At 46.1% G+C, this 23,107-nt stretch overlaps 1 protein-coding gene across 10 annotated transcripts in view; it reads left to right on the forward strand.

The window, feature by feature from the left end:
- Positions 1-23,107, forward strand: part of ACSL4 (acyl-CoA synthetase long chain family member 4) — a 264,204-nt gene that overhangs the window by 205,954 nt on the left and 35,143 nt on the right. For all 10 annotated transcript variants that reach the window (XM_086918443.1, XM_086918444.1, XM_086918447.1 and 7 more), the window contains exons 12-14: positions 3,157-3,231; positions 6,045-6,236; positions 6,493-6,607. In XM_086918443.1, the coding sequence (XP_086774569.1) occupies positions 3,157-3,231; positions 6,045-6,236; positions 6,493-6,607 (382 nt within the window). The remainder of the gene's footprint in view (positions 1-3,156; positions 3,232-6,044; positions 6,237-6,492; positions 6,608-23,107) is intronic.

Genomic DNA, 23,107 nt, shown 5'->3' on the forward strand with positions numbered 1-23,107 from the left:
TTCTGGTATTCAGCCTTTCCAGACTTTTCAAGCAAGGAATTTCCCACTCTGCCTGTAAAGCAATTTGGCACTGTAGGGGGCCAAGTGGAGTCGAAAGACTACGATCAATTCAGACCTGCTTATAACCAAAGAGACTTGAAGTCAAGTGCCAAGAACATGATGACCCTCACTTTTCACCTGTTCCTCTTCAAGTGGATGAATGCCCTTAGCACAAGGGGAATTACCATTAGGACATACACTATGATTCCTATTATGAGCAACCTGTAATTATGCATGTATCTTTGGATCTCATTGAAGAACACCAAGTCTTGAAGTTCGATGTAATATGCAAGATCTCTTCAACAATCTGAATCTTTTTATCCTGTACAACCACATTAGCCGCCGTAACTGCAACAGCTGCTGCCACAACAATTAACTCTGTAACCTCCAACGCTCCAGCTTCCACCTTCGCCACCATCACCAAGGATAGCAGTCCTAGCTGAAGAATACAAAGTTGGATAGGAGGCCTACCAAGAATAGGCTAAATATGTGGTGAACGCTTCAGGTGAAGATTTCCCACTGGATGATATTTCCAGAGTCCACTCTCTCATTGAGAGTGCTTAAAGAGATTTATTCTGCCAATTCAAGTGCAAACTGGTCTTTTTTCCTTAAGATTTTAAAGACATTCCCAAAAAACGTTAAAAGCCATTCCTGACCACATATGGAGTTAGGAGCAAAAGGTGACAGAGTCCAGCTATTATCTTTGCGACTGTTCCAAGGTTGGAAAAATATCGAGCTCTGGACTCTGTACCAGCATACCTGATAGACCATCCCAAAGCGGACTCCATCATACAATAAGGGGCTCAGCGCAGTAACCATCATTGAGGGATTTATGGATGCTGAAACATTGTTTGGCCTCCATATCAATGACACCCTTGGAAATGTGAAAGCATTCACAGACCGAGCGAAATTGTTGGGTTCTCTTCAGGCTTGAAGATTAAATTTTATTATGTAGCTCAAGAACCCAAAGTTAGAAGCTAGTCAGGCGTGCCAACCAGGTATAACGGCCTTTTCAACTACAGCAGCAACAACAATACTGTAGGAGACCATACTAGCAAATGCAACAGTTCATGCAACCTCATAGGCACAACTAGCTGGCTCATCCACCACAAAGAAGACACTTACATTCAAAAGGTCAGCAACCAAGGAGACCGTGACTCCAGAGCAGCGCAAGGTAGCGATTACCCCCTTCCTTCCTTCCTGTGTTGGGGGAAGAATTGCTGCCTTCCATCAAGAGTGGCTTACAATCAATGTGGACGTGTAGAGCATGTAGACATGTGAATGTAGTGCTTTATAGGCATACTTTGGAATGAATTCAAAATCCATTTATAACCCTGCCCATGCAAAATGTGCACTTCCGCCTTTCTCTTATGAAGGCAGAATTTCTTTCCTTCCTGCATAAAGAGGCCCTTGAGCCCATTCACAAGCCTTAACCTAAAGGATTCTGTTGAACGTCCTTCCTTGACCGGAAAAAGCCCTGTAAAGGGAAACAGATTTTGGATTTAAAACATTCAATCAAATCTATTCTTTATGTAAAGGATTTACACCTGAATGAGCCTGCCATTCTGAACTTTCTTCCCTGCCCCATCTAAAGAAGTTGAGAGAGTCATGGATGTTATTAAGTATTTGAAAATCCACCTTTCAAAAACAACACTTCAGGAACTGTAATCCGTTATTTAGCTCCTTTAGCCACCCAAATTGCAGCTTCAATAAAAACAATGCTTTGAAAGATGGATCGTAGCAGGAATAACCTTTTGTCATGAGAAAACTAATAGGCCTCTCTCGGCCAAATAATGGCACGCTCTGCAAGAAGAGTAGCAGTGATTTCAGCTTTGTGTGCAGGATTGCCTGTCATTGACATCTTTTGCACAGCAACGTGGAAAAACAGCAAAATATTTACAAAGCACTACTGCCTGGCCCCAGAAGCAGTAAAGGATTCAGCTGTAGGACAAGATGTTCATGCAACCGCAAACTGTTTGTTTGTTTACTGCAACCGCTTTCTAGAAGGTCAGCCTTGTTCCCACCTTCCTTTATGAAATGTATTGTATATTGCTTGCTATTCTGCTTCAAGCATGTGTATCTATGAAAGATGTTGGAGACAAATGTGAGTTACTTACCTAGAACTTCAGTTCTCCAACATTAATATCTTTCATAGATGCACATACATCCCTCATGCTCCCCTAGATTGGCTCACCTGCTGGTACTGTGTTTAATAACCAGGCATCACATATACTGAGAAATCGGAGGTAATGACCTCTGTAAGGAGTGGAATTCAAGGACCTTCAATCTTGTTAGCTTAAGTTCAGGTCTTTTTCAAATTTAGATTGAATTGCTTCTATACATGCACTGTTTTATAGTCGTTTTTATCGGAAATTGTTTCCGGTACTGCTCAGTGTGTACCAGAGACTTTCATTTCGATGACAAGGAAGTTTCAAACATGTAAATCTATGAAGAATACCAGAGCTGGGAGAACTAATGTTGCAGGTTACTTGCTCATTTGCTTCCTTGTTGCTAAATGGTACTCCTACCCTCATCCCAGTCTGCAAAACTGTAAATAATTTAAAAAAAAACAACAATAACAAAACTGTGGTGTGAGTACTTTAGCTGTGGGTGTGTCTGGATTTATCCAGAATATTGACTGTCAGTTTGGTGCTGAAGGGCTCTAAACCTTACAAAGTACTTACTTCACTCGTGGTTTAAGATGGACTCCCCATCACAGCAGTGGTTGCTGTAAAAGAAATTAATCTGACCAGTAAAACAAAATAAATGAGGCAAATAACCTCTGTCGCACTATAGTTTCTGTGGCCCATGATGCATGAGAGCTAGATACACTTAAGTGCATTGAGGTACATTGACTGAACATACACACTGCCATAGTGCTAGTTTTTATCTTTCATAAACTGTCTTTGTTGAAGCATTTTGAAAGTTATAGTCCGTAAAGTGGGACGTATACAGGAATGTTATCCAGATATTTAATCACATCCTATGTATTCCCGCTAATGTTTTTTCAGAGCACCCTACATCGATGCATTTTAGTAAAAGTAACTAATGCAGAAAAGTGAAAATAAAGATTAGTAAAAATTGGCATATTTGTTCTCAACTTTTTTTTATTCTTAGTTTCAGACTACAGTACAGGCAGAGTTGGAGCGCCACTTATTTGCTGTGAGATTAAGCTAAAAGACTGGAAAGAAGGTGAGACTATCATTAGACTGAATGGTGCATAGAACACGCATGCATACTAGTACCATGTTTTTACAAAATTTAGAAAGCCAGGGCATGGGGTTTAATATTTGCCTACGATTCAACAATTTACCTGAACGTAGGGCTTAATTTTCACCAGATTTCACTATCAAGCTACTTTCGCTGGTGAGATGCCCTTAAAACACTGAAAATCATTTAGCTAATAATGTTCTTCACCGTGGAATTATATGCAGTAATTATAAAAGGTGGAACATGTGTGGATGAATTTGAAATACTGGAACTCATTTCCATTTCTGAACTCCACTCAGCAAGTGAATGTTTTATATGCACAGTATATTGCATTCCAGACCAGTTAGAAGAACCACGATCCTTTACCCTTTTGTTAAGAGCTATCAACCCCATTACTGGTTATGTTCATCATTATGCTTTTGCAGTGTGGGAGTATTTATCCCACCCCTCCAAAGCCTAGGATGACTTCTTCCTGACCTCTCAACTGTCCTCCGACTGACTATGTCTACAACTCCAGAGACCCACAGTATTCCCGACCTGTACCACCCTACTTTCTCTAACCTGTAAATACTACCCAATAATCCAGAACAGGGGGAACTTACATAACCACGATGCATTTGAAATGCACACAGTCTGCTGGGTTAGATCCTTGATCTTTGTTTTAGTGATTTGGGCCCATTTGCCTATGGTTTGCCCCCCCCCCTCTCTTAATCTCTATCTCTATCTCTATATCTCTCTCTATATATCTCTCTCTCTCTCTCTATATATATATATATATATATATATATATATATATATATATACTCTTTCTCTCTGATCCACATACTTTGTTACCATCTGTCCACAAAGTTGCTCCACTCAGCACAAATACTGGCATTGCATACATTTCCAGACAGCTCTGTTCTCCATGTTCTAATCAAAAGTGCAGGTTTTGCAACTTTTGCAGATATTCAGTGTTTCTGCTACACACGCCTCTACTCTTCCACAGGACTCTGCATGAGGGAAGTTCTCATAGTAGATTTACTGCTGATACCAGTTTAATTTAGTTGCGTGTACTGAGCTGTGTCAGACCCCGACATGATGCATTATAGCTGCTGGGTATTATCTTGAATCTTGCCTAAATTGTTTCAAAGTTTGATGTGATCTTTGTAAAAGTTTATGGGTCCAAACCCCTTGAAACAGACAACCTTCTGATTTAACAACTGTTACATAATATTCATGATTTCCTGCATGTAGGGTTTTGGTGAGACCCATGTCCGTATGTTAACCCATAGAACTCATCTGAAAATTAGATCATACTTCCTAAATGTTTTATATATTAATTTTTAGCAAACTTAAGAAGTATTTTGTTTAATTTATGTTCACTGGCATCAGTTTACAAATGGACGTAATGCTTAAACTGTGTAAAAATTACTTATAAATCAGTTTGCTAATGGGCCTCGGTTGCAAGCCACTATGACTACCCCTCCCCCATTTGATAAAGTGAGAACCATTCCATTATTTGCTGGATTATGGTATGGTCCTTTAAATTCTATACTCTGATGGTAAGAGTATGCCACTCCCTAGTCTGTTTTCAATGTTTCAACAGCAAGGAACAAAAGTAATTTGGTGAAAACTGTCCTATGGAATACAACTGCATGGTTTGTGAATAGTACTGGGTGTACTGTAGATTTGCTTAAAAACAATATGTCTGCCTGTAGTGGCGGGGCCACATGCTCATTGCTGACTTTTTTAAAACCGTTGCATAATAAAAATTCACTTGAAAGAAAAATCTCCAGCTAATGTTGCATTTAAGGCTTGTTGATCCTGCTCGAATGTCCTAATGAAAAAATGGATTGAAAATATCCTAAATTACTATTATCAGGTTAGAGATACTCCGGAAGAAAAATGAGATAGTGATTAATTGAAGGAGTGTTAAAGATTCTTGCTAAATTCTGTCACCAGGTTTTAATCTGCACACCCTTACCTCATCAGTGTATAACTGATAAAATCACAGATACATCACTGTAATAATTAGTGTCACTGCCCATTTCAATATGTAGTAATTGTCATCTTTGTATTTTGGGTTACATTAGCGCTCTGTTAAAATGTTACTTTTCATTGCAGTAGAAGGATTGGCAAGATATATGTGCGCAAGACTTTAAAAGCAGTACAGTTACGCTGCTAGAATATCTGTTTTCCACTAAATATATTCTAATAAAATGAAATATGGCTATATCTTTTTAATAGATGGACTCTTATTAAATGTTACTCAGCAGGAAATATTAGTTATGTAGTTTTTAATTTTATATTTTTTTTACATTTTATTTCACTGTCCTGCTTGGGGCATTTTCTAATCCTTGGTCTAGAGGTGTCTGTTTAGCCTACCATTCTCTGACTTTTCTTTGACATAATACAGTCAAAAGAAGTTTTACATTATATGCATTATTAAAGTATTATGTTTTAATTCCTGCAGTATTTTTTTTCTACTCAGTTGACATTTGACAACTTGTTCATTTTCAAACAAATAGAGCCTAAATATCCACCATTTATATAATGCACTCCGTATGTTGAATAATTAGATTTCCTGTGACAGGTGCTTCTGTTATCCTACTAATGGTACTCTACGTCACAAGGACAACATTGTAGGGGCCTGATTACACGTTTGCAGGAAAATTCCAGTACATGTGAAAAACCCTGTTCGAACAGCATTAGAATTCTGAGGTGTGCAGAGTTTATTGTATCAAGAAATACCTGGAGTGTATTTTTATAACCTGGTTTTATCTGTAATCTTGGGTTTGCTTTGTGTTTTCTAGGGGGTTATACCAGTCAAGACAAGCCACACCCCAGAGGAGAGATCATAATTGGTGGGCCCAATGTATCTATGGGATACTTTAAAAATGAAGAGAAGACCAAGGAGGATTTTTCTGTGGACGAGAACGGACAGAGATGGTTCTCAACTGGTGATATTGGGGAGTTCCATTCTGATGGCTGCTTACAAATCATCGGTAGGTGTCTCCTCGGACAATTAGATGAATCAAGTTCTTATCCCTGCATTATCTCCTGTGGACCCAGCTCACAAGCTGCTATTATATAGTTCCTAACCAGTGACTTGGTATCCTAGCATTTCATAGTTCTTCCATAACCATTAACAAACAACTCTCCGCTGCCAAGTTTCAAATTTGTAAGTTTGACTTCCAATATGCATTTAAGGAAAGTCCGAATAAAATGCTCTGACCTTATCTGTTCGGTTTTATCATACAGATCGTAAAAAAGACTTGGTGAAGTTGCAAGCAGGAGAGTATGTGTCTTTGGGCAAAGTGGAGGCTGCACTGAAGAACTGTCCGCTTATTGACAATATCTGTGCTTATGCCAACAGGTAAAATGAACATCAAAAATCTCTTTTCTTGTGAATATTGTAATGCAGCAGTTACATTTCTAAAGGATGTTGACATAGTGGGCTAACCAGGGAATAATTGAAACCACTGCCATGAGATCTAGAACTAAGTATAAGATTTTTATATTGTTATATATGCGTTTGTAGAGACTGACTCTGTCAGTCTATTACGATTCAGAACTCAACAAGCTTTCGATTCATCTGATAGAACATTGGAAATGTGTATTATGTGATGAATAGGCATCTGTTAGCCATAATAACATACTCTTGAATCTATTACATAATACATGAAGGAAGTTGGATTTTCCAGCAGGGCAACTACTCCCACCACCATGCAAATCTAGCTCCTAATCAGGCAAACACTGTTTCTCGAAGACCGCTTCATCTACACTTTTATAATGGAGGACCAAAATGGAAGGCAGCTTCAGAGAATGTATGTTAAGGCTACCAAGACCAACATTTGCATCAAGTCAACACTCAGAAAAGCACCTAGACCATTTTAGTTAAATTGGAAAGTGTATTATAATTAAATTAAGGTCAAAACTGAAAACCGTTAGATCAGTACATGAAAATGTTATTTTCTTAAAGACATGACTACTCCGTTCTTAAAGGATAATGAATGAACGTTACTGCACAGTACTCACCAGTGGCTAAAGGAAGCATGCAGATGGAAGTCACACTACATGACTCCCATCTCCAGGCTTCCTCTCCAGCCTTCAGTTAGGCCGAAGGGTTTGATTAAGAGCCAATCGTCTTATGCAGGCACAGTTCATAGCTTCCAAACTTCAGAGTTGCTCTAGTGGTATCTCTGTCTTGCGTCTCCGTGACAGAGAGACTGAGTCTGCTTTATCTGCAGTCAGCCCGGTCCTTGATCTTGAATACAAAAACCTCACCATCACAGATCACTGTGAATATCAGTTAATTTTGCCACAAATTTTTCAGTTCCAGAAACAATTCTTCATCATGTCTAGTTGCAGGCCATGTACAGCTGTTCAGCTCTGTTCTGCTTCACAAGAAGAGTCGATGGGTGTTCGTGGGTGGTATGGTTGTCAACCGGGACATCAGCTAACACTGAACCTTTTGTAGAACAAAACACACATGTGGTGGGGGAGGAGGGTCACACTCCTGCCCACCATTTAGTATACCCGATTCGCTTCCAAGACCTGCACCATGTAAGTTTCTGGTTATCCTTTTCTTCTCGGACATCCAGAAGCGGTGGGCTCTAGTTAGAGGAAGACAGTGATGTGTGGAATAGACAGTTACAGGAGAGGGGGACACATGGTAGCCAGGGGATGTGATCCCGCACCACATGAATTCACTGTTGCCAGAACCAAGTTGCCCACCTCTACCAGACAGTTGCTCATTGGACTTTCATTAGAGACATTTAAACAAGAAAGAGAGGAAACAAACATATCTGCACAAAGCCTCAATACAAAGCAAGACTAGTGGATCCTTTTCATGTATATTTGTCTTTTATTCGGGTTCTTCATCCAAAAGCACAAGCGCAGCCAACACATTTCACCTTAACCAAGGCTTCCTCAGGTCAGCTTAGCCAATCAAATAGTGTCAGACCCCTGATTTCTGCTCCAAACACGGCAAGAATGACAGACTTTGAGGATTTGGACCTTCATACCTCCCGACTTTGGGATATTTATGGTCTTGGGTTGAATGTACGGACTGCAGTATAAATATGCACTCTGTTGCAAGTGTACCTTGGATTTTCCCATTTCAAATAATTTTGATTAGTTTTCAGAAAAGAAACATTAAAGGCGACATGCGATAAATGGTGTACAGGGATATAAAAATATTGTGATACATGATCATTTTAATTTTGTGATAAACAAGGAACATTAACCCCAATACTAAATAAGTAGTGTGAAAAATATAATGCTAGGTGATACATCAAACTGTACACTAATAGCTAATCTTCATACAGTCTATAAGATAAGAAATGAAGAGAAATAAAGAGAAAGAAGAGCGAAAGAATAAAAAGGACTAATAAGAACTAAGTAAAGAAATAGGAGAAGAGAATATCAATAAAGAGGTCTACCCATGCTTATGATCGGTGTCATGTCAAATACGCGCTTTGAGAAGAAAGACATGGCAGAGGAATTTTCGAGGTTAGAACATCTAAGAGTCCTAATAGTTATCCTTCTATTTAAAACTGAGCTTATACTAGAGGTTAAAAGGAGCTATAAGTGGGAGATATCTTATAATAACTTTCGTACTCTGTTCATGGTGGTTTGTGTGTACCGAAATATGCATCTGGTCTATCCCACATGTGTCTAGTGGATGGTTTTGAAGAGCGATATTGTCTGCACCCCTGAGGTGGGTAATCCAGTTCAACCAAAATGTTTATGATGCTTTGTGCTTGTGTTTCCAATTATTTAGATTTTTTTTTATTGCAGATGTAAATAGTAGGTCCAATAGGGCCTGGTCTATCTTTTAGTGTATCCGCACCAAAGCCGATCATGAAGTTTTCTTTTTAACTGGCAAGTTAATAATTTTGATAGGAAGTCAAGTACATTGTCCTAAAATGTCGATACGGCTTTACAGTGCATTATAAAGGTGGGCTACATCGCCTGTTTCTTCCTCAACAGTTCCAGCAAAGCGGGTCATTGTGGAGATGTTGTGAGTGCAGTCGGATAGGTGTCCAGAAGGCTTTGTGTAGGAGCAAACATTTTGTTTGAGATAAGACCAAGGATATTTTGTTGCTGGTGGTAGTGCTCTATATTTGAGGCCATTTAGCTTCGGGTTTCGGATCAGAAGAGTGCGATTCCCAGAACGTAATAAGATTTTTATTGCGAATCGAGATTTTAGGGCGGAGTAGTTTATAAATAAGTGAGACTTGGTGGCCTAGTTTCTTGATCTTCGTTACAAAGTTTGGTAACGATGGAGTTGCATTATGTAAGTTGACTTTTGACAGTGCAGCTAAGATCTTTAAAAAGTTATAAAATTCCATGTTGTCCAGGTTATAATTCAATTGGAGGTAATAGGATAGGAGTAGCTTTCTAGTTGATGGGAGGTGAAAGATCCCTTTATTAATCCAGATATCATAATGCATAGTTTGCCCTTTGTATCTAAAGTTACGATTGTCCCGTTTGGATTCCATCTTAGAGCACTTTATGCTTAAGTCAAGTTTCTGATCTAATTTTAACAGCGCTTTCTTTGTATTTTTAAGGGTAGACTTTGATCTACTTAGATATGTGTGGCTAGAGGCAAGCAGGGCAACAGGCGTAAGACTATTAACCCCTTCCACACTCATGACGAGCTGGGCTCGTCATGGTGTAGCCTCCTCATACACTGATGACGAGCCCAGCTCGTCATAAAACAATGAAAAAAAGCAATTCCCAGCACAGGAGGGGAATTGCCTTAGCAGCCATGGGGTTAAGGATGGATTTCTCGACTTCAAGCCATACTGGAGTGTAGTTGTGGGAGGCGAAATCCAGTAAGAGCTTTGTTTTGCCAGGAAAGCTGTTTGGTAAATTTTAAAATCTGCTAAGTTGACTCCACCTAAGGATTTGTCTAGCCTTCATTTTGTAAGTCCAGTTCTAGATTTTTTGCATTGCCATATAAATTTAGTAGGAGAGTATCCAGTTTACTGTGAAAGTCGTCAGTTAAGATGACAGGGAGCATGTTAATTAAATAGTTAATTAGGGGTGTAATCATTATCTTTATTGTTTCAATTCTTCCCCACCAAGTGATACGTATTTAAGACCTGGCGTCTAGAAGTTTCTTAACTTTTTCCTATATAGCACTTTCATTGTGGGGTAAGATGTCGATTATATTGCTACCAAATTCTATACCCAAGTATTTTATATATCCAGCTGCCATGAAAGACCTTAGTTACCTAAATTCTCTCTGGTGCAATGGACGTAAAGTGGCTTTACCTGTGATTTATCCCTATTTAATTTGTATCCCGAGTGTATAGAAGATTTCTCTATTATTGGCATCAGAGCATTAATTGAGGGACTCAGGTCCTCTGTTACAATAAGTAGATCACCACATAGGTGGCTAACTCAACTTGAATAATATTAAGTCTCACTCCTGTAATATCTGTATTCTGTTTGATGTCCTGTGTTAGGGGCTCTAGAACAAGTAAAACAAGCATTTGCAATGCAATAGGTCTCGCATTAGGAACGTTTGAGCTATTGGTATTGTAAATGACAAATTTGTTATTTAAGTGTTAGTTTTGAAAATAGCGAAATTAATAGCTTTGTCATTTACAATGCCAATAGTTTTTAACTTTCGCAAATGTGACACCTATAGCATTTGTAATGCCATATGTATTGTATTAACGTGACTTAGATGTATTGATATTACAAATAACAATGGCTTTAATTTACTTTTAATAATTAATACTTAAATAAAAGTTATTGTAATTTATAATGGCAATAGCTTAAACTTTGGTAAATAACTTTTGTGAAGATTATGTTCAGTGTATTTTATTGTGACTAAAATTCAAGAACAGAAATGAAATATTAACATCTTTTTGTGACATTTGTAATAAAGCTTGAAACATTGAGAGAACATATTTGAACCAGTTGTTGTTGAATGGTTGCACAGATTGATGTTGTGGTTGCGACGAGTGATGTGGTGGCTTTCAGTGATGCTGTGGTAGCGCATAGTAGTGATGTGGTGCCCCTGAGTGATGCTGTGGTGATGCTGAGTGATAGAGTGAGTGCGATAGATAAATAGTTAGAGTGTTGGCAATAGAGTGAGTGCGATGGATAGACAGATAGTGAGTCAATAATTTTCTGCTGTGGGCAGCGTGCTCCTCAAGCATTCCCGAGGTAAAGGGAGGCTTTGTGTGAGCCGCATTCCAGGCAATTTACACTGACGGTATGACGAGAGAGGCAGAGAATGTGATGAGAATTGCTAAACCCGCAGGCCTCCATTTTTGCTGATGCGCATGAATCTCAATAATTAGTCTGCACACAAAGTGATAAATGTATCCCCCTTAGCCGTAGCCGTTGAACCACTGGCTCTATGTGTTGCCTGCATGCAATAATGTGGCAGTCTATTTTGGCCAGCAGGCGCACTCCCAACACAATGAAAATGAACTACTATTACCCAATGTAACAGTACTCAATTCATCCACCTTAGAAGCTGGAAGTGTGAGTTGGTCCTGCCAGGATGTGAATTGATGACCTTCATTACATAACTGCAGATGTATGCAGCGAGCATTTAAAATACAGAAAAATATTGCTGTGAATGTGTGTGCGTATGTGTGTGTGCGTGCCTGCATGTGTGTGAAAGAAATAGCACGTGTGTGAGTTGGTCCTGCCAGGATGTGAACTGATTACCTTTATTACATAACTGAAGATGTCAGCAGCGAGCGTTTAAAACACAGAAAAATCTTGTGTGTGTGTGTGTGTGTGTGTGTGTGTGTAAAAATTAGCACTAAATAGCAAGTGTGTGAGTTGGTCCTGCCAGGATGTGAACTGATGACCTTTATTACATAACTGAAGATGTCAGCAGCGAGCGTTTAAAACACAGAAAAATCTTGGTGTGAATGTGTGCTTGCGTGTGTGTGTGTGAAAGAATTAGCACTAAAAAAACACAGAAAATCTTGCTGTGCGTGCGTGCATGTGTGTGAACTGATTACCTTTATTACATAACTGAAGATGTCAGCAGCGAGCGTTTAAAACAGAAAAATCTTGTTGTGAATGTGTGCGTGTGTGTGCGTGCGTGTGTGTGAAAGAATTAGCTCTAAATAGCACGAGTGTGAGTTGTTCCTGCCAGGATGTGAACTGATGACCTTTATTACATAACTGAAGATGTCAGCAGCGAGCGTTTAAAACACAGAAAAATCTTGTTGTGAATGTGTGCGTGCGTGTGAAAGAATTAGCACTAAATAGCACGTGTGTGAGTTGGTCCTGCGAGGATGTGAACTGATGACCTTTATTACATAACTGAAGATGTCAGTAGCGAGTGTTTAAAACACAGAAAAATCTTGCTGTGAATGTGTGTGTGTTCGTGCGTGCATGTGTGTGAAAAAATTAGTACTAAAAAGCACGTGTGTGAGTTGGTCCTGCCAGGATGTGAACTGAAGACCTTTATTACATAACTGAAGATGTCAGCAGCGAGCGTTTAAAACACAGAAAAATCTTGCTGTGAATGTGTTTGTGTGTTTTCCTGGTCGTGGTGTGCGAGGCTTCCTTTCAAGTCGGTGGGGGAGCAGGGGAGCCAGTAAGTGGGAGGGAATAGCTCTCGGCATTGCTGGGTGGGCGGGGGAGCAGCAGCCTGTGGTGTGAGACAAATGTTGGGGTGAGGAGGAGGGAGGGGGGAGAGAGTGCGTTGCAGAGGAAGAGGCTGAAAGTGGGAGGGCGGGGGAGATAGCGAAAGGGTGAGAGAAGTGGCATGGGGCGGGGGAGAGCATCCCTTTGAAGTGTGAATCTCTCAGCATTGCTGTAACGGGTCTGATGCGATAATGGAGGCGGCTCGGAGAGCAAACGGCAAGCGTGTGCACGGGCACATGCACTCTGCGTAATCCGCCTGGTTCAGCTTTCCTGTTTCCACCTCTATATGTCTCGACATCTGCAATGCGCATTGGCCGAGACCTAAAAAAGTGATGGCGACAGAGGCAGCCTTGTCTTGTACCTTGTTAGAGAGTGAAGGATTCCGAAAGTGATCCATTAATTACTGTACGCACGGGGGCGTGGCTAAGCACGCAATGGCGGAGGTCGCGCTAGGGTAGAGCTCCGTGTTAAGCTCCCCTTCCCTGAGCTGATTCTCTGCCAAAATACATCGCAGCCGCCCGAAACTGCAGGCGGACCTCCCCGGGACACTTTTCGGCACTCTGGCCGACTTTGAACTCGGAGCTCCGACACGGTCGGCACCGGCCTATCCTACGGCCCTCCTGCGGGACCTGCTGCTTCCCGTCCGGCGGGGAAATTAAGAGAGGGCGCGGCTCGGGCCCAGCACACAGGCCCCGGCCGGCGATCCCCGCCCCAACAACTGCAGCCCCCTGGCCGACTGCCGCCAAGCTGAGAACACCCTCCGGCGGCCCCCAATTCGCCTCACCTTGTTGCTGGACGCCTGCGGGGGGGCCCGTACCGAGGGAGGAGCGGACACACGGCCCTCACATCACGGCCGCCGCGCACCTGGTGCTCCGTGCGTGACGCGGGCTCGCTTGGCTGCCTGACGGTGCGCCCGGAGCGGGCACGACACAGAGGACACAACTGGCAGGACGCTGGTGGGATGGCGGACCCGGCTGACGGGACTCCTCCTCAGGATGCTGCGATGAGACCGGTGAGTCCCCCCCGCGCCTGCCTGCATAGCGGGACCCGCGTGGAGAAGCCGCCTGGGGCTTGCGTTGCGCATCCGCTGCTTGTGGAGAAGCTGCCCGGCCCCTCCTCCTGACTCCCACACCGCAATCTGCGGCAGCCTGGCCGCCTTCCTGTGACGGAGGCCCACAACAGCACGCTCCGCACCAGACTTGCCTGCGGGCCCCCCGCGGGGATAGCGGCTGCCTGAAGGGCGTGTGGGGCACGCGACCTGGGCCTGGACCTGGCATCCGGACCTGTCTTACCCTCCTACCCACAGAACTCTGGCCCTGTGGACCAGCGTGCCGCTCTGGCCCCCTGGTCCCCCGCTGCACCTGGGACAGTGCGGTGGGACTACGTTGGGAGGAGGCGAGGACCCGCCTGATGGACCTCCCCCCGCCATGACGGCCCTGGCCGGAGCAGCGGCTGCTGGCTGACGAACCCCCCGCCTGGCGGTGGAGTGATCCCGGAGGTGCTGCTGGAGTGACCCAGGTGGGGGAGCTGCTGGCCGGGCGATCTTGCCCATGTCCGGAGGGGTGCAGACCCGCACCGGGACTGGAGGTGCCCCGCCGAAGGGTAAAACAGACAAGTTGCTCAACAAAATGGCCGCCGACCAGGTGACTGCGAGGCTGGACCGCGTGCTAGCAGCTATGGAGCGCATGGAACAGTCGCTCAACTGACCAGAACTTCCTTGGAGTCCAAAATAGACAGTGTCGCCGTGGACCTGACCCACCTAAGGGATGACCACAGGAAACTGTCCGATCGGACCAAGACTCTGGAGGGTGCGGTGAAGGAGATCGAACCCAAGGTCACCCAGACGGACAAGCAAGTGCAGGATCTCCTGAACAGGGTGGAGTTCCTGGAGGACTGGGCCGAGGATGCGGAAGGGAGGGCGAGAGGCAACAACATCAGGCTCGTGGGGGTCCCGGAAAAATGGGAAGGGAACCATCCTGCCCAGCATGTTGAAGACTGGCTCAGGAACCTGTTACCCGAAGGCACGCTATCTCCCTACTTCGTAGTGGAGCGGGCACACCGAGTGCCGACGAGGCCCCACACCACCGGCACTAATCCGAGGCCGCTGCTCTTCAAGATACTGAATTATAGGGACCGGGACACGGTGCTGCGGGAAACTAGACGCCTCGGCGAAATTCGAATCGACAATGCAACAATAATGTTCTTCCCGGACTACACTGTCCAAGTGCAACGTCAAAGACACAACTTCATAGAGGTGAAGCGACGACTCCGCACCGCAGGCCTTAAATATTCCTTGCTCTTCCCTGCAAAACTGAGGGTGGTGGCAGGAGACAAGACCTACTTCTTCAACACCCCCGAGGAGGTTGGTGAGTGGCTGGACGAGGGCACGGACACGGCACCCAGACAGGCACAGGGCAGTGAGGCAAGGCCGCGCTCACGCGGGCCGCGGCGGCGCCGCAGAAACAGAGCACAGCAGACCCAACGCCCGGAGGCGGCGTCACGACACTCTCCCCCGATGGACCAAATGCTTCAGGAACAACAAGATGCACTCCGGAGAGTCTCCCAGTTGAGTAATTCGCCATCCCAGGAAGCAGCCATGGATGACAGCCAACAGACAGTCCCTAGCGATGATTATGAAGCTGTATATGGGATTCCGAACTCTCAGATCTCGGTGGACCTACCGGACATCACACCGCAAACTGCAGACCTGTTTCATTGACTCTGTACGAGTCATCTGTGAGGTACCCGCCATGGCGGGGGGATGGCGGCAGGAGCCGCCTGGACGCTGAGGCGCGGCTGATGCCCGATGCTGCCGGGGAAATCTTCTCCCCCCCCCCCTGCCTGCCGACTGGACAGTGGACAACTGGAACAGTGAGTACTGCCCCGATGGTGCTGATGAAAGCAGGGTGAAGTGGCGGTGGGGTTGTCTTTTGGCCAGTGCTCCTCCTATACCACCTCTGACCGCGGGCCACAGTCAATGGGGAGCCATTCTTGCCAGGGGCCCGGGAAACGCACCACACCTCCTTATACCCTTCCCCTGCCATAACCGGCTGGAGCGGGGCCCCCCGCGGGACGAATGGCGCCACATTCCGGAGCACTGCTATTGGCTGCCAGTTGCCTGTCCCATATGGCTCAGGGAAGGATCTTGATCTCCTTCCTTGACTGATCACCTGAACTGCCAAGACTGTGCTTAGCGCACGATACCACCTAGACTTGAAAGGTTGTCCCTCTCGATCAAGAGTATGGACGGTGGCCCGTTTCGCCACTGCCCTTTTGGTATTTTAGTGGGGTTCACCCACAGTTGGTTATTCTGTTTTTCCCCTCCTTAATGTCTTCCTGAACATTGCTGAGTGTGCTGGGGGGGGGAGGGGGGGGGGGGGGGGGAGAGCTGGAAAAGGGGATGCAATGGACCTTCGTTGGGCTGATGTTCGTGGCTATGGTGGGGGGGGAGTTCACACTGCTAGAATGGCTGCGATAACGATATGCACCTGGAATATTAGAGGCATGCACACACCAGCGCGCCGTTATCAAATATATTCCTACTTGAAGAGGCAACAGGTGCACATTGCACTCCTGCAGGAAACACACTTGAACGGGGCGGAGGTGGCCGCACTGCGTCGTAGATGGAGGGGGCAACTGTACGCCACGGAGTACTCCTCGTTTGCCCGTGGGGCGCTACTGTGGGTGAAACCGGGCACCCCCTTCACAATGACAGATGTCCTCACAGACCCGGAGGGGAGGTACGTGTTGGTGAAAGGCCGCTTGGATGGGCAACCAGTAGTTCTGGCGTCCGTTTACTCTCCGAATACGGACCAGGGGGGCTTTCTAGTGCGCATTTCGGAGAAGCTGGCGCCCTGGCATGGTGTCCGCTGGATACTGCGGGGGGATTACAACACAGTGCCGGATCCCATGCTGGACCGCTCGGCCCCACCCAGGCCAGATGCAACATCTCTAGGAGCCACGAGAGCACTCACACAGTGGGCGGCACAGTGGGATTTAAAAGATGCATGGCGCGCCCACAACCCTAACACCAAAATATACTCATATTACTCAGGGGCGCACGAGTTACATGTCCGCCTCGACAGGTACATGGTGTCATCAGAACTGCTGCCACACATCACAGATTCTCAATACCTTGGCCGAACACACTAGGATCATAATCCACACACGCTGCGAATGGCTTGGGAGCGCCCACATCCTCCCATCCCCACATGGCGTTTACAACCTGCCCTACTGCTGGATGCCCCCTTTCGAGACTCCCTGCAGGCTTGCGTAGCACAATACTTCACAGATAACTCGGGCACAGCGTCCTCCCCACAGGTCGAATGGGACGCCTTCAAGGTGGTGGTACGGGGACACTGTCTGGGCACGCAGGGGAACATGCAGAAAACACTAGAAGCCGACCTGCGCAGGGTGGAGGCGGACCTGCTCCACCGGGAGCAGGAAGCGGTGGCAGGGACGGGTGATCAATTAAACGAGGCCCGAGCGGAACACACGACATTACTGGAACGACAGACACATCAACTATGCGGCTCACTCGGCGCGCGTACACCAGCACAGCGACAAGCCTGGGAGGCTGCTGGCCTGGCTAGTCAGGCAAGAGAACCGCAGGGAGCCGGTGTCCGCCATCCGAACGGCCGAGGGAGAGGTAGTGTACACACAGAGTAGAATACACCAAGCCTTTGTGCATCACTACCAGGCCCTATACAGGTCACAGCTGAGGGTCTCATCGGCGTCCATAACAGATTACCTTGCAAATATACAACTGCCTTCCCTTACGGACGCGCAGCAGGGGGACCTAGGGGCACCATTCACTCAGGAGGAAATGCGCGAGGCCATTTTCGCCCTATCCAATGGCAAATCCCCTGGCCCGGATGTCTTACCTGCCAAATTTTTTAAAGCGTGTTCGGACACACTGATCCCGGAGTTGCTCAAGGTTTATAACGCCGCAATCAAGGACTCGGCGCTCCCGGACACGTTTAATGAAGCCAACCTGGTTTCTCTTTTGAAACCCGGCAGGGAAGAAACATGCATAGGGTCCTACAGGCCATTAGCCATGTTGAACACTGACTATAAGATTTTCACCTCCTTATTGGCCCGACGCTTAGCCTTCGTGGTCTCCAACCTAGTCCATGATGACCAGAATGGTTTTATGCCAGCAAGGAGCACTTCCCGTAATATACGCCGACTCTTCCGAGTTCAGGAAGCCGCCACGTCGCATTGGCAGAGATCGGGGTGCCTAGTCTTAGACCTTGAGAAGGCCTTTGACTCCGTAGAGTGGCCCTATCTGGGGGCGGTGCTGGCCAGATTTGGCGTGGGCGATGCCTACGCGGACGACACGGCCACCGCTGCCTACCAATGGACCCACACGCAGGTATGCGCCTTGTTTCGGACTACTTTACCAGCGGCCCAGTGTGCGAGTGCGGACGGGCAGGCTGCTCTTGGAGGCGGTGCGGGTGCATAGAGGCACCCGAAGGGCTGCCCCCTGTCACCCCTTCTCTTCTCTCTGGCCATTGAGCCCCGGGCGGCGCTGTTGCGGGACAGGGGAGCAGGATGGGGGATCCCGCTAGCTGACGAGGTACATATAGTTTCGCTTTACGTGGACGACCTGCTGCTGTATGTACGGGACCTTACCGCAGTACCGGGCGCACTGTCAGACATTTTCCAGACATTCGAAGAAGTATCCGGTCTTAAGTTCAACTGGACAAAGTCCGGAGTGTATTCGTTCAATCCGGACCTGCAGGAATGTGATGTGCACCTCGGAGGTGCTCGACTCACATGGTATCCTACCACCTTTAAGTACCTCGTAATGTATATATACAGAGACACGCAAAACATACTGGAGGGCAACCTGGTGCGCGCTATCTCCTCGTTGCGAGCCCAGATGGCCTTCTGGAAGACTCTGCCACTGAATGTGCCCAGCTGGATCGCACTATCCAAAATGATAGCTCTGCCCAGGCTACTATATTTCGCAAACATCCCACTGTATGTCCCTACTAAGATATTCCGCGACTTGGAATCAATGATCCGTAGCCTGATCTGGAACACCGGGTGCCCCCGCGTGGCCCTGGCGAACTGTACTCCCCGACTGCTGAGGGAGGGCTGGCAGTCCCTAACATGGAGCTGTACTACCTGGCCACGCAGCTGCAATGGGTGACACACTGGCTTAGCGGGTTGCATCTAGACGACACGGCCACCGCTGCCTACCAATGGACCCACACGCAGGTATGCGCCTTGTTTCATCCCCTGACCAAGGGACCCCACCCTGTACCCCTGCACGTGGCTGTGGCCCGTAAATGCTTCATCCGTAGCCTAAAATTGACCCAGGAAGTCAGACCATATGCCCCTGCGCTCCCCCTGATGGGCACCCCCCGGAGGGGTGGAACGGTGACACCACGCATTCTGGAGAGCTGGACTGCGGCTGGGGTGGAGACCATGGGTGACCTCTACGCGGATGGAGCCATGCTCCCATTTGCGGAACTGTTGGAGGGCACGGGTCTGCCAGCGGGGCAATTCCTGCTCCACGCGTCTATACTGCGGGCATACACGGAGTTCTGGGGAGATATTCAGGAAGAGCCGCCGATACACCACCTAATGCAATACCTACACGTCATGGGCAACGGCTCCCACATCATTCGCTGGCTGGCGCAGGCCCTCCTCATGCACACGCAAAGATCCACACAATCGATTCGGGACAAATGGGCGGCCCACCGAGGGAGGGATTGGACGGATAAGGAATGGAACCTGGTACTGGCTGGCCCCGTGAATATCCCACGCAACTCCCGCTTCCGGACGATTCAGTTATACATACTGCACCAGGCATATTTATCACCAGACAGAATCAACAGGTACTTCATGATTAGGGCTCCCGGTTTTATGGTATTTATTTTTTTTACATTTCCGTCTGTATTTATCCATATTTATTTTTGGGTCATTTTTTCTGTATTTATCCATATTTATTTGTGTTGCAAGCAAAAAAGCCGCTGCAGCTAGTATTTTTCCACATTTATTTAATTAGACAATGCACACTTCAACTCGGTTGTTATAGATTTAGATATATATATATATATATATATCTATATATATATATATATATATATATATGTGTCAAACTAAATAAACAGAATACTTAAACTTGAAAACTTTGCCATTGTAGGATAAGAACATGTATATTTCAAGAGACTTTGAGGACATTGGGGCTCTTTCTGGTTGTTTTTTGCCTTTGTGCCGTTTGACCTCCGGACATTAGTACAAATTATTCAGAGTACAGACTGAGGGAGTCCCTAAATCCTAGTTATCCATATGGTCTGTACAGTTTAACCCCGGTTAGGACTTCTGATCTCCAACTTTATCAACTGTTAACACCTTCACTTCATAGCAAAAGTAGTCCAGGGAACAGCGTGCAAGTGTACTCTAATTCCTCCCATTTATTCATGTTTATCATGTTCATCTTGAATGGATACCTTTTGCTTGGGGAGGGTTTTTTTCTCAAAGAAAATGTTTTTGTTTGACATCGTTGTGCATTTTTTCCTGTTTTGTATAGCGTGCACCAAAGGCATTGAAGTGCTTGACATGAGCGCCAGTCTGATTACACAAAATCCCTCTAATTTCTACATGCACTGGTAAATCAAGTTATTTGCCCAGGATCACAGGATGGTGAGCAGACGCCGAGATTTGGGCCTGGTTATACACTTCAAGATAAATAAAAGCGCTGCCCATGAAGGCCCAGTCTAAGAGGCTCAACCAAATGAGAGAGCCCTACTTGCCTACGATTTTTCCGGGCAAGGAATGGGGGCAAATATATTTTTCTCTGCTCCATATTATATAAATATTTATATAAAAAGAACAAAATGGTTTTAACTACCTGGAAAATGCGTGTAAGCATTACATTGCATTTTATTTTAAAAGAGTGACATATATATTCAAATGACCAGCCTGGTCTTCGAATAACCCATTAAAACAAATAGAACAGAATGATTTTCACTCCGGGGGCACTGAGTGCTAAATGAAGGGCTGGGCGAACACATGGTGGTATTTCAGGTTTGGAAGGGGAAAGCATATTTTCCCACTTCGTATCATGTAAACACAGCTATTTTAGAACTAATCAATGTTAATTATATTTTTATCATGCTGCCGCCGTTAGTACAAGGAGGTGTCCCCCTTGCACAAGCTGCTAGCGTGGTACATATCCATCCAGTCAATTTCTGAACCAGTGCAAAGTTTTGTTTACAGGACACCCCTTCGTTTCCAAGGCCTTTCTGAAGATTGGCGCTCTGAAGTTTTCTGTCTCTGTGTGGGTTCGCTTTCAGGCTGGGTTTGCCCACGCTGTGATTTGAGTGTGTCCTGGGGTCCCCTCCCTACTCACCCATGGTGCTCCCTCCTTTTCCTTTCAAGCGATCTACACAGGCACCGAGTCCAGAGAAAGAGACAGCTGATTACATCATTACAGCCTTAACAGCCGAGAGTGTTCAATTAAAAAAAGCTGATAAGCGCTCCTGGACTGCTGCTGTCAGGGCGGTAGAGGCTCCCTGGAAACAAATCGCTCAGCAGGGGAATGCTTAGGGTGATTTAGATGGAAGAATAGTGTGCAAGAGAATCAGGAAACGGTTTCAAATTTCTTTCTGCAGCCCATGTGAACCTCAGACAGGGATAGACACATTTGCCGGTTTGTCAGTATTTTTCCGTGTCTATTTATAAATACAGACAAAGGAAAAAATGTTTTCCGTCTGTATTTATGTGTATTAATCCGTTTAAACGGAAAACCGGGAGCCCTATTCATGATCAACACTGCAACCTGTCCCAGATGCGACCTGCTAGGCGCGGACATCCTACACATGCTCTGGCACTGCCCCTCTCTAGCCACATACTGGGGGGAGGTGACATCTCTTCTGACGCGTAGTACGGGCACGGGGCTGCCACACACATGGGAGGCTTGCATTCTTGGGCTATACAAAAGAACCAAACTCAATAAGACGCAAGCTAGGTTCTGGGATCTAGGCCTTATCACAGCCAAACGGTTGCTCACCAAACACTGGAAACGGAGAGAACCGCCAATCCCCAAATACTGGTATGCATCCTTTACCAACTGGGCTAGAGCTGAAAGCACGGCACTACACCGGGAGGAGATAGCGGGCTTAAGGCAGTTCCAGATAGCACAACTCTGTGACGACATCCTGAGATCCCTCCAGGGGGAGGGCTCACATAGAGACCGCCACAAATGGGATAGCACTGATGGGGTAACCGTGGCGAAGACAAGGGCGCAGGTTGCATCCCCCCCCTCACGACACTTGCCCGCTTGGAGCGCTGGAGATGTGGCGCTTGCGGACTGCAGGAAGCCTGCCTCCCCCCCCCCAGACGCCCTGAGCAGCGGCTGCACCATACATCCGACACGCTAGCTGTGGACCCGGACAGCCACCCACACGAGGGACCACTAATCCATGACAGATTGAAATATCCTCCTGGCCCCTTTTCGTGGCATTGCTCCCGCAAGTACACTCTCCCCTACCGCTTCCCCCCCCCCCAAGCGCACCCCTATGTTCATTGTTTTTGACTCTTGTCTCCCAAATATAGCCCTGTCTTCCTCCCACACCACACCCGGCAGGCACACCGGGATACATGTCCGGCCACGGCTATACCATTTATCTGTAAGGCACATCACACACTTCATCGACAGCCCGTGGGGCCCCACCGCTCTGAACGGCTGTCGTACAACACGACAAAGACAGACTGAACACATGCACTACCGACCCCTATCCCATTGACGCGCCTCCAAGGTCTGATGTTACAACCCATGGGTTTCAGTGTTGTGGATACCGGAAAGATACGCGATGGCACAGCCAAAGATTGGGACACACCGATGAGATCTGTTTTGTTTGCAGAGTTAAAATGTTTACTGATAAAACAAGACGTCATTTGCAAGCATAACTAAATAATGAGCACACGTGATATGAAAGATGTAATTAAAGACTCACTCACTGAGGTTACAATCGAAGGAACTATACACCTTCCTCTACTCTCACGATATATCGTAATGTTGCAGCCGGCCCACAGGGTTGTAGGCTTCGCTATATGTACTGCTCTATTGACTACTAATAAACGTCTTACAAAAAAAAAAAAATTAATTACTGTACGCACAGTAGGTGCCAAGTAAAGGGCCATGGCCATAGTTATATAGGGTTCTCCCAAGTCAAATTAATTCTTAGTGTGTTTTAAGAATGGCCATGAAACCCTGTCTAACGCC

Source organism: Lissotriton vulgaris, chromosome 4_1 (assembly GCF_964263255.1).
Source record: "Lissotriton vulgaris chromosome 4_1, aLisVul1.2, whole genome shotgun sequence".
Classification (NCBI taxonomy): Eukaryota; Metazoa; Chordata; class Amphibia; order Caudata; family Salamandridae; genus Lissotriton; species Lissotriton vulgaris.